General features: G+C 61.4%; 2 protein-coding genes, 1 long non-coding RNA gene and 5 other non-coding genes across 9 annotated transcripts; 1 reads left to right on the forward strand and 7 right to left on the reverse strand.

Moving 5' to 3' along the window:
- Positions 1-419: 419 nt before the first annotated feature.
- Positions 420-4,125, reverse strand: OTUB1 (OTU deubiquitinase, ubiquitin aldehyde binding 1; the record flags this gene model as incomplete). Its single annotated transcript, XM_040054197.2, has 6 exons — positions 4,033-4,125; positions 3,704-3,765; positions 3,495-3,593; positions 2,594-2,712; positions 1,340-1,424; positions 420-614 (listed from the first exon to the last, which is right to left on the reverse strand). Coding segments are annotated over exons 1-6 (621 nt in total), but the record flags the coding sequence as incomplete, so codon positions are not given.
- A 1,208-nt stretch (positions 4,126-5,333) lies between these two features.
- LOC120748122 (U2 spliceosomal RNA) lies at positions 5,334-5,524 on the forward strand. The gene has a single exon (XR_005699300.1). It is a non-coding gene; the product is annotated as a U2 spliceosomal RNA (small nuclear RNA).
- A 1,699-nt stretch (positions 5,525-7,223) lies between these two features.
- Positions 7,224-7,414, reverse strand: LOC120748123 (U2 spliceosomal RNA). The gene has a single exon (XR_005699301.1). It is a non-coding gene; the product is annotated as a U2 spliceosomal RNA (small nuclear RNA).
- A 785-nt stretch (positions 7,415-8,199) lies between these two features.
- Positions 8,200-10,934, reverse strand: LOC120748120 (uncharacterized). 2 transcript variants are annotated; one of them, XR_005699298.2, is made up of 9 exons: positions 10,918-10,934; positions 10,533-10,566; positions 10,132-10,174; positions 9,794-9,871; positions 9,566-9,596; positions 9,152-9,281; positions 8,799-8,831; positions 8,562-8,587; positions 8,200-8,255 (listed from the first exon to the last, which is right to left on the reverse strand). It is a non-coding gene; the product is annotated as an uncharacterized LOC120748120 (long non-coding RNA). The 2 variants fall into 2 exon arrangements; XR_005699299.2 differs by having other exon boundaries at positions 10,907-10,930.
- On the reverse strand, positions 8,440-8,507 carry LOC120748125 (small nucleolar RNA SNORD31). The gene has a single exon (XR_005699303.1). It is a non-coding gene; the product is annotated as a small nucleolar RNA SNORD31 (small nucleolar RNA).
- LOC120748126 (small nucleolar RNA SNORD22) lies at positions 9,364-9,489 on the reverse strand. The gene has a single exon (XR_005699305.1). It is a non-coding gene; the product is annotated as a small nucleolar RNA SNORD22 (small nucleolar RNA).
- LOC120748124 (small nucleolar RNA SNORD26) lies at positions 10,393-10,468 on the reverse strand. Its single transcript, XR_005699302.1, has one exon. It is a non-coding gene; the product is annotated as a small nucleolar RNA SNORD26 (small nucleolar RNA).
- Positions 10,935-11,562: 628 nt separating the features above from the next.
- On the reverse strand, positions 11,563-12,146 carry LOC131378814 (small ribosomal subunit protein eS30; the record flags this gene model as incomplete). The annotated part of the gene is made up of 3 exons (XM_058424436.1): positions 11,563-11,723; positions 11,828-11,883; positions 11,972-12,146. Coding segments are annotated over 3 exons (357 nt in total), but the record flags the coding sequence as incomplete, so codon positions are not given.
- Positions 12,147-12,195: the final 49 nt, after the last annotated feature.

The raw sequence follows: 12,195 nt of genomic DNA on the forward strand, positions 1-12,195 counted from the left end.
GCTGCCCCCCAGCTGTCCCCAGGTGCCCCCCAGGTGTCCCCAGCTGTCCCCAGGTGTCCCCAGGTGCCCCCCAGGTGTCCTCACGTGCCCCCAGGTGCCCCCACATGTCCCCAGGTACCCCCAGCTGCCCCCCAGGTGCCCCCAGGTGCCCCCAGCTGTCCCCAGGTGTCCCCCAGGTGTCCCCAGGTGCCCCCAGGTGCCCCCAGGTGCCCCCAGGTGCCCCCAGCTGTCCCCAGGTGTCCCCCAGGTGTCCCCAGGTGCCCCCAGCTGCCCCCCAGGTGCCCCCAGGTGCCCCCAGCTGTCCCCAGGTGTCCCCCAGGTGTCCCCCAGGTGTCCCCAGGTGTCCCCAGGTGCCCCCAGGTGCCCCAGCTGCCCCCAGCTGTCCCCAGGTGCCCCCCAGGTGCCCCAGGTGCCCGTACCTGCTGGCAGAACTCCTTGATGCTGCGGCCGCCCTCGAGGAACTGCTCGAAGAAGCGCCGGTGGCGCTGGAGGCAGCCCGAGGTGAGCAGGCGCAGGTACACGACCAGGTAATCCGAGGTGGCCGGCTCGTTAAAGGCCGCCAGCAGCTCCGGCAGCGGCACGCGGCGCTCCACGCGCTCGATCAGCTCCATCAGCTGCGGGACACGCCTGGGTCACACCTGGGGCACGCCTGTCACACCTGTCACACCTGGGACACACCTGGGGCACGCCTGGGGCACACCTGTCACACCTGGGGCACACCTGAGACACACCTGTCACACCTGGGTCACACACACAGCGCTCCACGCGCTCGATCAGCTCCATCAGCTGCGGGACACGCCTGGGTCACACCTGGGGCACGCCTGGGGCACACCTGGGGCACGCCTGGGGCACACCTGGGGCACACCTGGGGCACACCTGGGACACACCTGGGGCACACCTGGGACACACCTGGGGCACACCTGGCACACCTGGGACACGCCTGGGTCACACCTGTGACACACCTGGGACACACCTGTCACACCTGGGACACGCCTGGGTCACACCTGGGCACACCTGGGGCACACCTGTCACACCTGGGGCACACCTGTCACACCCGTGTCACACACACCCAGCGCTCCACGCGCTCGATCAGCTCCATCAGCTGCGGGACACGCCTGGGTCACACCTGGGGCACGCCTGGGGCACACCTGGGTCACACCTGGGGCACACCCACACACCCCTGTCACACCTGTGCCACACCTGTCTCTCACACACCTGTGCCCCCCCCCGTGTCATTCCATGGATGCTGAACTCGCCACTGCTCCGTGGCCCCGAGACCCCCCAGCGCCCCAAGAGACCCCCCCCAGATCCCCTCCCCGAGCCCCCCCGAGCCCCCCACCGTGTTGTGGAAGTCCTCGATGGTGAACTCGGTGAAGCCCTGCGCCACCAGCTCCTCCTTGCTCCGCGCCGACACCTCCTTGAACCTGGGGGGCACCGACCGGGGGGGGCCTGGGGGTGACTCCTGGGGGGTCTGGGGGGGGCTACGGGCGGTTTTGGGTGTCCCAGGGGCGGTTTCGGGCACCCCGAGGGTGCTTTTGGAGTCTAAGGGCTGGTTTTGGGGGTTCCCCAGGGTGTTTCTGGGAGCCCTGGGGGTGTTTTGGGGGCTCTTGAGGGTGTTTTTGGAGCTCCCCAGTGAGTTTTTGAGGCTCCCCCGTGAGTTTTGGGGCTCCCCAGTGAGTTTTTGGGGCTCCCCTGTGAGTTTTTGAGGCTCCCCCGTGAGTTTTGGGGCTCCCCAGTGAGTTTTTGGGGCTCCCCAGGGCGTTTTTGGGGCTCCCCAGGGTGTTTTTGGAGCTCTCTAGTGAGTTTTTGAGGCTCCCCAGTGAGTTTTTGGGGCTCCCCAGGGTGTTTTTGGAGCTCCCCGGGGTGTTTTTGGGGCTCCCCCGTGAGTTTTTGGGGCTCCCCGGGGCGTTTTTGGGGCTCCCCCCGGGGTGTTTTTGGGGCTCCCCCGTGAGTTTTTGGGGCTCGCCGGGGAGTTTTTGGAGCTCCCCAGTGAGTTTTTGGAGCTCCCCCGTGAGTTTTGGGGCTCCCCAGTGAGTTTTTGGGGCTCCCCAGTGAGTTTTTGGGGCTCCCCCGTGAGTTTTGGGGCTCCCCAGTGAGTTTTTGGGGCTCCCCAGTGAGTTTTTGGGGCTCCCCCGTGAGTTTTGGGGCTCCCCAGTGAGTTTTTGGGGCTCCCCAGTGAGTTTTTGGGGCTCCCCCGTGAGTTTTGGGGCTCCCCAGTGAGTTTTTGGGGCTCCCCAGTGAGTTTTTGGGGCTCCCCAGGGTGTTTTTGGAGCTCCCCGGGGTGTTTTTTTAGCTCCCTAGTGAGTTTTTGGGGCTCCCCAGGGCGTTTTTGGGGCTCCCCAGGGTGTTTTTTTAGCTCCCCAGTGAGTTTTTGAGGCTCCCCCGTGAGTTTTGGAGCTCCCCGGGGTGTTTTTGGGGCTCCCCCGTGAGTTTTTGGGGCTCCCCAGTGAGTTTTTGGGGCTCCCCCGTGAGTTTTTGGGGCTCCCCAGTGAGTTTTTGGGGCTCCCCCGTGAGTTTTTGGGGCTCCCCCGTGAGTTTTGGGGCTCCCCCGTGAGTTTTTGGGTCTCCCCGGGGCGTTTTCGGGGCCCCTCACCGCTGCAGCTCCTGCCCGTCCTCCAGCAGCGCCTCCAGGTGCGCGAAGCCGAAGGCGCGGTAGAAGCAATTCCCGTCCGGCCGCGTCTTGCGGATGTAGGAATATTTCTGCAGCAGGTCCTGGGGGGACACGGGGACACTTGGGGACACTTGGGGACAGCTTGGGGACACTTGGGGACACTTGGGGACACTTGGATACACTTGGGGACAGCCTGGGGACACTGGGGGACACTTGGATACACTTGGGGACAGCCTGGGGACAGCTTGGGGACAGCTTGGGGACACTTGGGGACACTTGGGGACAGCTGGGGACACTTGGGGACACACAGGGGACACTTGGGGACACTTGGGGACACTGGGGGACACTTGGGGACAGCTGGGGACACTTGGGGACAGCTTGGGGACACTTGGGGACACTTGGGGACACTGGGGGACACTTGGGGACAGCCTGGGGACACTTGGGGACACTTGGGGACACTGGGGGACACTTGGGGACAGCCTGGGGACACTTGGGGACACTTGGGGACAGCCTGGGGACACTTGGGGACAGCTTGGGGACACTTGGGGACAGCTTGGGGACACTTGGGGACACTTGGGGACAGCCCAGCTGCAGCCAACCCCAGCCCGGTGTCCCAGTACCTCCCAGTCCCACACTGGTGCTGCCCCCAGTACCTCCCAGTATCCCTGGGCTTTGTCCAGCCCCGTCCCAGCGTCCCAGAGCAGCTCCCAGTCCCACCCCGGTGCTGCTCCCAGTATGTCCCAGTCCATCCCAGTGTCCCCCCAGTGTCCCCCAGTACCCCCCAGTGCCCCCCCAGTCGCTCCCAGTGCCCCCCAGTCCCTCCCAGTCCATCCCAGTGCCCCCCCAGTCCCTCCCAGTGCCCCCCAGTCCCTCCCAGTCCCACCTTGATCTTCTCCTGGTACACGTGGTCATCCTCCGCGTACTCCTTGTAGAGCTCGCTCAGCTCCAGGCGCTCGGACACCAGCGGGTTCTGCACCGCGATCTGGGGGGGCCCAAACCGGGGCGGGGGTCACGGGGCTGGGGGGCAGCTCTCGGTGACCCCCGGGGGGGCTCCGGGCCGGGATTTGGGGCGGGGGTCGCGGCTTTCCCCACCTCCTGCTGGATGCGGTCCTGCTGCGCCATGATCGCCTCGTCGTAGGCCAGGCAGTTCACACCTGGGGGGACACCGGGGGTCACCGGGGGGGTCACCGGGGGGGTCACCGGGAGGGGCTGGGGGCTCGGGGCGGCCTCAGGGGGGGAAAGGCGGGGGGAGCGCGGCGGCTTTGGGGCGCTGCGCTCGGTAAACCGGGGGCGGCCCGGGGCGCTCGAGGCCCTCCCGGGAGGAGCGAGGCCGCGGCGCGGCGGAGAACCGGAGCGGTCCGCGCTGAGGTGGGGGGGGGAGGATGGCGGCACGGGGACGCGCCAGGGGCGGCCATCGGTACCGTCGGCGTCGCTGCCGCCCAGCGGCTCCGGCTGCGGCTGCTGAGGCTCCTCCGCCGCCATCGCCGCCCTGCCCGCCCCGCGCCGCTTCCGGGTCAGCGCCCGCCGCTTCCGGGGCACCGCCCGCGCCGCTTCCGGTCCGCGCCGCTTCCGGGTTGGGGCCACGCCTACAGCGGGCGCGCGCGCGGGGTTGGCGCCACGCCCCCGCCCCCGCCGGCCGCGTGACGTCACCGCCCGGGCAACGCCGATTTCCCGCGATTCCGCTGTAGAATAACGCGGTTTTCCTGCTCGAGCTAGAAGAGGGGGGGGAAAAAAAATTATATATATATGAAATAGAAAATACATTGTAAAGCGTAGTACGTGGAGATTCGCTATATGGCATATAGTGTTTGGAATAAACATTTTGATGAACGTATGAAGTTTGTAAAGCGTTGTTTTATATTCATCTGTATATATATCTATTGTTACGTCTATATATCTATATCTATATATATCGATATCTAATCTATTTCTATATCTAATCTATATCTATTTATATATCTATATCTAATATAGATATGTACCTATACCTATACCTATACCTATACCTATACCTATATCTGATCTATATCTATATCTAACATATATCTGTATCTATATCTATATCTATATCTATATCTATATCTATATCTATATCTATATCTATATCTATATCTATAGTTATATCTATAGTTATATCTATATCTATATCAATACCTTACCCCAGGTGCCCCCAGATGTTCCTCCAGATGTCCCCCAGGTACCCCCAGGTGCCCCCAGGTGTCCCCAGGTGCCCCCAGGTGTCCCCAGGTGTCCCCAGGTGCCCCCCAGCTCCCACCACCGTCCCTTCAGAGCCCACCCAGGACCCTCCTCCCCTCCCCGGCCAGGTGTGCAGAGCTGACACCCCCCGAGAGCGACCCCCGCCCCCTCCTCGTCCTCTCCGGCCGCACCAGGAGCAGCCAGGAGCCCCAAAATCGCGAGTTCTGCCCCCAATCTCCCGCAGCGCCGCTCGCCCGCTTAAAACTTCCCGCGCCGCCGGGCGGAGAGGCGGGGATATGCAAATGAGGGGCTGCTGGGGGGGGCGAAAGGCATGCTGGGGGAATGTTTTATGGGGAATTTCGGGGATTTCGGGGTCGGTGCGTGCGGGGCGCGGCAGCAAAGGGCAGCAGCGGGCGGGGAACAGCTGCAGGCCGCGCTGGGAGCGGCCGGGGCGGCGGCGCGGCGGTGACCGTGACACGGGGAGACACCGCCGCGGCCGGGAGCGCTCCGCGGCGGGAGCGCCGCCATCGCTTCTCGGCCTTTTGGCTAAGATCAAGTGTAGTATCTGTTCTTATCAGTTTAATATCTGATACGTCCTCGATGAGAGGACTTCATATTAAACGGATTTTTGGGCTCGGGAGTTGGACCCGGAGCTTGCTCCCTCCGCTCCGCGCATCGTCCCGGTATTGCAGTGCCTCCGGGAACGGTGCACCCCGCACGGGGACCTTCCAGCGGTCAAAAACAGATCCCAAAAACCTCAGAACTTTTACAAATGCAGAGAGACTTGCTTTCTCTCTCGATATCAGAGCGAGTTTTGGTGTTGGCTCTCGCTCCCAAGCGCTCGCACTCCGTGCTGCGCTCGCTGTCCCGCTATTGCAGCGCCTCCGGGAACGGAGCCACCCGCACCGGGCACCTAAAAGGGTGAAAAATAGATCCGAAAAACCTGAAAACTTTTAGAGATGCAGGAAAATAGTGCTTCTATCGCCTCAGCAGCTGCGATTTTGGGATTCGCTCTCGTTCTGAGGAGCTCGCACTCCGTGCTGCGCTCGCTGTCCCGCTATTGCGGCGCCCCCGGGAACGGAGCCACCCGCGCCGGGGGAACTTTACTGGTGAAAAGTAGTTGGAGAACGCTTTAAAATCCTGTGAAATTTTCACCCTGTGGCGGTACCAGCCGTGCTTCTGATATTCGTTGTCCTTTCGGCATTCTGGCACTCCGTGCTGCGCTCGCTGTCCCGGCACTGCAGCTCCTCCGGGAACGACGCACCCCTGACGGGGACCTAAAATGATCAAAAACAGATCTGGGAAAATAAAAAACGAGCGGAGTTCGCAACGCCGGGGCGACATCGGCGGCACTTTCCCCCCGGTGTAACTGCAGGCCCTTCTCCGTCCCGCTCCGCGCATCCCCCCGGTGACGCAGCGCCCGCTCGGGGCCCCTCCCAGTGCTGCTCGGCACTAATTAATCAACATCGCTGATTGATAAATGTCGCCTTCTTGTCGCGACACGGCTCCCTGTGACAAAACCGCCGTCCCCCCGTCCTTCCCTCACCCCCTCCCAGGGCCGGGAAGAACGGGGGCTCCTTCGTCTGCTCCCAGCCGCGGGCCGATTTCCGCTTTGCTGCCTGAATTCTGCCCGACGCGGTGAAAAGATCGAACCTTTTCAATCCTAAAGCGGGACCGCGAGCGAGGGAGCGGGAACGTCTCCGATGGATCTGCGAGGAGCCCGCGGGGGCGCGGGTTTCCTTCGGGGGCACACGGCCTCGGCGGGTTCTCTGCTCCCGCTCCCGATTTAAAACCGAGCGTCCTTGATCCATTTTGTGTTCTCCCGAAAGAGCTGCGCTGTTTCACCGCTGCAGGTCCCGTTACTGGGGCGGCTCCGTGCCCGGAGGCGCCGCGATTCCCGGCCCCGAGCGCAGCAGAGTGCGGGGAGTTCCAAAGAGCAGCTGCTACCAGGAGCACGGCCGATATCGCGGGAGAATCACGACTGCAGGGATGATTTTAAGTGTTTTCCGGTTCTGTTTTTCGCTGTTCAAAGTTCCCCCGGCGCGGGTGGCTCCGTTCCCGGGGGCGCCGCAATAGCGGGACAGCGAGCGCAGCACGGAGTGCGAGCTCCTCAGAACGAGAGCGAATCCCAAAATCGCAGCTGCTGAGGCGATAGAAGCACTATTTTCCTGCATCTCTAAAAGTTTTCAGGTTTTTCGGATCTATTTTCCACCCTTTTAGGTCCCCGGTGCGGGTGGCTCCGTTCCCGGAGGCGCTGCAATAGCGGGACAGCGAGCGCAGCACGGAGTGCGAGCGCTTGGGAGCGAGAACCGACACCAAAACTCGCTCTGATATCGAGAGAGAAAGAAAGTCTCTCTGCATTTGTAAAAGTTGTGAGGTTTTTGGGATCTGTTTTTGACCGCTGGAAGGTCCCCGTGCGGGGTGCACCGTTCCCGGAGGCACTGCAATACCGGGACGATGCGCGGAGCGGAGGGAGCAAGCTCCGGGTCCAACTCCCGAGCCCAAAAATCCGTTTAATATGAAGTCCTCTCATCGAGGACGTATCAGATATTAAACTGATAAGAACAGATACTACACTTGATCTTAGCCAAAAGGCCGAGAAGCGATGGCGGCGCTCCCGCCGCGGAGCGCTCCCGGCCGCGGCGGTGTCTCCCCGTGTCACGGTCACCGCCGCGCCGCCGCCCCGGCCGCTCCCAGCGCGGCCTGCAGCTGTTCCCCACCCGCTGCTGCCCTTTGCTGCCGCGCCCCGCACGCACCGACCCCGAAATCCCCGAAATTCCCCCCAAATCTGCGCTCCCAGCATGCCTCGGGCGGAGTGGGGGGTGTCTGATTTGCATATCCCCGCCTTCTGATCTACATAACCCCGCCCCTTGTCCGGCATTTTAACGCCGCCCCAAGCCTCCGCCCCCTCAGCCTTTCCCTCGCGATGATTGGACGAGCGAGCACGGTGATTTGCATACGCCACGCCCCTTAACGGCACCCTAATTAGCATAACCACGCCTATTGAGTAGTTGACCGGGCAGCGCCTGATTTGCATAATCACAAATCTTCATTTGCATGCCAACGGCCCCACCCCCGTCGCGATGCTGCCGGTTTTGGGGGAATTGGGGGGGACCCGGAAAATTGCAAAAATCTTTCACACGGCCCAAAAAAAGGTTTTTAATTCTGAAACTTTGAACCACAAATGGTTTTTAATTCTGAAATCTGGAACCACAAACGGTTTAAAGTTCTGAAATCTGGAGTCACAAACGGTTTTTAACTCTGAAATTTGGGACTCCTGGGCTCAGTTTTGTTCCCCTCCCAGGGACATCGAGGGGCTCAGGTGTGACCCCCCCCAACCCCGATCCCCTCACCCAGGGTTCCTCCCTCCCCGAATAAAGACAAATTCAAAGTTTTTAACAAAAAAATAACTTTATTTGCATTGATAAAGACATCGATGATCCGTGAGCTGAAAAAAAAAAACCTCAAAGTGTGAGAGTCTTGAAATCTCTTGCAAGGCCATCCTTAAAAAGTCCCAGAGACCCCCAAAATCAGCCCCAAAATTGGCCTTGGCACCCCCAGGATCATTTCAAAACCCCACAAACACATCTAAATTACCCCCAAATCACATTTGTGACCCCTGGGGCCCCCCTGGAGCCTCAGCAGGAACCACTCAGTCACTGGGTTCAGTCTGGGGCGGTATCGCCTCATCCTCGGCGAGGGGAGACCCCAAAAAACCCCCCCAAAAACCCCCCCAAAATGGCCCCAAACTCACCTGAGCCCCCCCAGCACCTGCAGCACCTGTGGGAGCAGAGGGGGAGGGGTGTCAGGACGGCCCTGCTCCTCCCCAGGACCCCCCTGAGGACCCCAGCCCCAATTTTTCAGGTGTTCGGGTGTTTTCAGGGGGGTCAAAGTGAGCTAGTGACATCATCACCAAAACTGGGGGGCCCTGCATTGGAATGACATCATCGTGTGATGTCACCCGTGAGGCCACGCCCCTTCATTTACATACCTGCATCCAGGTGCGTGCCAGGCCTGGAGTCACCTGCAAGGAGGGGACACAAAGGGGGGTTAAAGGGGATTTTTGGGGGGATTTGGGGACCCCCCAAAGGGGAGCAGGGCCCCCCTGGGTCAGTCCTTGCGTCCTCTACAGCAGCTTCAGCCGAACGAGATTCGTGAGGTCATCAGCCCTGGGGGGGCACAAAACCCACCCCAAACCCCCCAAATTCACCCCAATCATCCCTTGAGGGGTCACCCCCACACGGGCCTGCAGATCCCAGCACAGGCACCCCCCAAGTACCCCAAAACTGCCCCCAAGGGAACAATTTCTCCCTTTTACACCCCCAGAGGGAAACAAGAACTGACCTTGAATCCTTTGCAAAACACGAATGTCCCCCCAAAATCCCTGGGTTGGATTCACGACCCCCTAAATTCCCCCATGGCTCAGGGGGTCACCCCATTTCGGACCCTCGGGGGGGCAGAACTGGAATGAATCCTGTAAGGAATAAGAGCAGGGGTCAGCGTGTGCCTCGGACACCCCAAAATCCCCCTAAAGCCCCAAAAAGTCCCCTGGAGGGCCCCCTCAGACCGTCCCCTCTGGGACTGCTCGTCCTCTTTTCCCCCCGAGGGCTCCAGGGGGTTCCACCTTTGCAGGTCCTGGGCCCGGCGGGGGGGTCAGACGTGTGGGGGTTTCCTCATGGGGGGCCCCAAAACCACCCCAGGGACCCCCAGAACTCACCAGGAACCCCCAAACCCCACCCCGGGACCCCCAGAACTCACCAGGCCCATCGGGGATCCCCAGCTCCCGTGGCTGTGGAGGGAATTGAGGGGGTCAGGAGGGGTCCAGAGCCCCGTGGGGGGGGGGGGTTGGAGCCCCCTCCCCAAATCCGATCAGGGCTTTGGTAACTCGGAGCTGCCATCGGACGCGTCCTCCAGCCAAGGGTGTCATCGCTTCGGACTGGGGGGGCTTCGGGGGGATTTTTTGGGGGGTCATTGGGGGGCTCTGACCTGAACTTGGGTCATTTTTGGTCACTTCGTGGAGCTCTAAACGTCACCCCAGGCCGAGGCCTCTCCCGCTTCTCCACCCTGTAAATACAAATTGCGTCTATTTAATTAAGTTCTTAATTATTAGCTAATTGCGGGCTCCCGCCCGGCTGCTCTCAGCGGTCACGCGGCATCAGGGACCCTCAGCCATATGCTTGTCATTGTCACTCGTCACCGAACAGCCAAAAACGGGGAGGGGGCTCCAAAATCCGCCCCCACCCCAAGGGGCAGCCCCGGGGAGGGAATTCGGGGAGAAAAACCCGGATTTTCGGCAACAAAAGGGACATAAAGCGGGGACTCACCTGGGCAGGGGCCACGTGGAACCCACAAGTGAGGATTCCGTGCCTGGAAAATAAGAAAGAAAGGGTTAAAAAGGCGACTTAAGGACAAAGCAGGCACTTATATTCACGAGTTCAAATCCCACCGGGGTTTAAAGCCCCAGACGGGGCTCTCGTGTGGATCTAAACCTCCACACGTGGTTTGAGCCCCCCAGTGTGGGTCTGATCCCTCCACGGGGGTCTTTAATCCCCCCTTAGGGATCTGGAGCCCCGTTTTGGGTCAGTGCCACTCAGAAAAAAGTCCAGAAACTTCTCCACGGACCCATCAGAAAGAGAGAGTTCAGCGCGATCATCCCCGCAGCACTGCCGCCCAATCCGCCCTAAAATCCGGCTTTAAAACCCAAAAAAAGCCGCTTCAAGCTCACCTCAGACAGAAGCACCATTTCGCGGGCAAAAATGCTAAAAAGGAAACATAAAGAATAAGCGTTAGAGACACAAAATTAAAATACGGGCCTGCAAACCGCCAGGCCGGGGCAGGACGAGCCCTCAGAGAACTCTAAAATTCTTCACCGCGCCATCAGCACAGGTCTGTGAGAGACTCATCCCCGAGCAGCCCCCTGGGGAAGGCGCTGAACCCTCACGGAACCCCTCAGGGACGCACACAGTGGCTGCATCGTGAGGGGAACGGCGCCCTGGGGGGCACCCCTTCAGCCCGGGGAGAGGGAATGCGGCTGTCGAGGCAGCCGCACGCCCTTGAAACGCCCTCCGAACCCCGCCTCAGGCCACGGCCCGGACGGACCCGTAACTAACCCGCTCCTCTCGCTGCTAGGACAAAATGGCCGCCGCGACCCCACGCGGAAGCTTAAGTAGCGCGCAAGGCATGCCGGGAAGGGGGCGGGACGCGAGCGCTGAGGGAGGAGGAAACGGCGGGAAAAGAGGAGAGGGGCGGGTGAGGGGCGCCCCCTGGCGGGTGAGGCTGAGGGGGGAGGGGGGTGGTTTGGGGGCGGTTCGGTTCCAATTTCGAGGTTTTGGTTCGGGGCCAATTTCGTTCGGCAACTTCCGGCACCGCTCGGAAGAGTTCGGAGCGATCAATTGATTCTCTCGACCGCTTTTCATCCCCTTCCTCCGCCAATCCGGCGCTCCCGGCTCTCTCCGCCGCGTCCCTCGGCACCACTCGGGTATTTCCGGTCTCGTTCGGCTCCCTCAGGCCCCGCCCCCCAGCACTCGGGTATTTCCGGCGGCGCTCGGCTCTTTCCGCCTCCCCCCACGGAGCATCATTCTCAACATCTTCTCATTAGCAAAATCCAAATTAACGCTTATTTAGCTCCTCCTTCTAATTAACCGCCCCGTCAGCTGCTCGGGGAGCCCTGTTAACCCCCTCTGAGCCAGATCCGCCCCCAAACCACTATGAACACTACATAAACAACTTGAAAAAAACCACAAAGAGCCCCGAAATGCTGGGAACTGAGCCCAAATTCCTTTATTGGGGTTTAGGAGTTGGCGTTGGGACCCTTCTTCTTGCCGAAGGTGGGCACGACGTTGACGAAGCGCCGGTTGTACTGCATGCGCCGCTTGGCACGCCCCGTCTTCTTCTTCTTCTTCTCCTGCTTGGCCACCTGATCAAAAAATGGGGGGTCAGGGGGGGTCCCCAAAATCCTGGGAGGGTCCCTGAGCCCCATGGGGGTTCCCTCGACCCGTGGGGAGTCCCCTCAGCGCTCACCTTGGGGGTCTGGCCCCTCACTTTACCGGCACGGGCGAGGGAGCCGTGGACTTTCCCTGGGTGGGGGGAAGGAGATCGAGGCGTTAGGGGGGTTGTTTTGCTAATTAACACCCCCCTAATTAGCGTCCCCCCCCCCGGAATTACCGCCCAGCAGGCGCGTGGAGAGGTCCAGGGTGGCGAATTCGGGGAGGGGGCTCTGCCCCAGCACGGCCTCATCGTCCAGGGGGGTCCCAGCGTGGAGCAGCACTTGGTCCTCGGGGGGGACCCCCGAAAGCTCGGCCACCCTCTCCTGAGGGGTGGGAAAAGAGGGGGGGTCAGCACCCCAAAATCGGGGGGCGACTGGGGCAAAAGACGCCCTGAACTTGGGG

Source organism: Hirundo rustica, unplaced genomic scaffold, assembly GCF_015227805.2.
Source record: "Hirundo rustica isolate bHirRus1 unplaced genomic scaffold, bHirRus1.pri.v3 scaffold_563_arrow_ctg1, whole genome shotgun sequence".
NCBI classification, from domain to species: domain Eukaryota; kingdom Metazoa; phylum Chordata; class Aves; order Passeriformes; family Hirundinidae; genus Hirundo; species Hirundo rustica.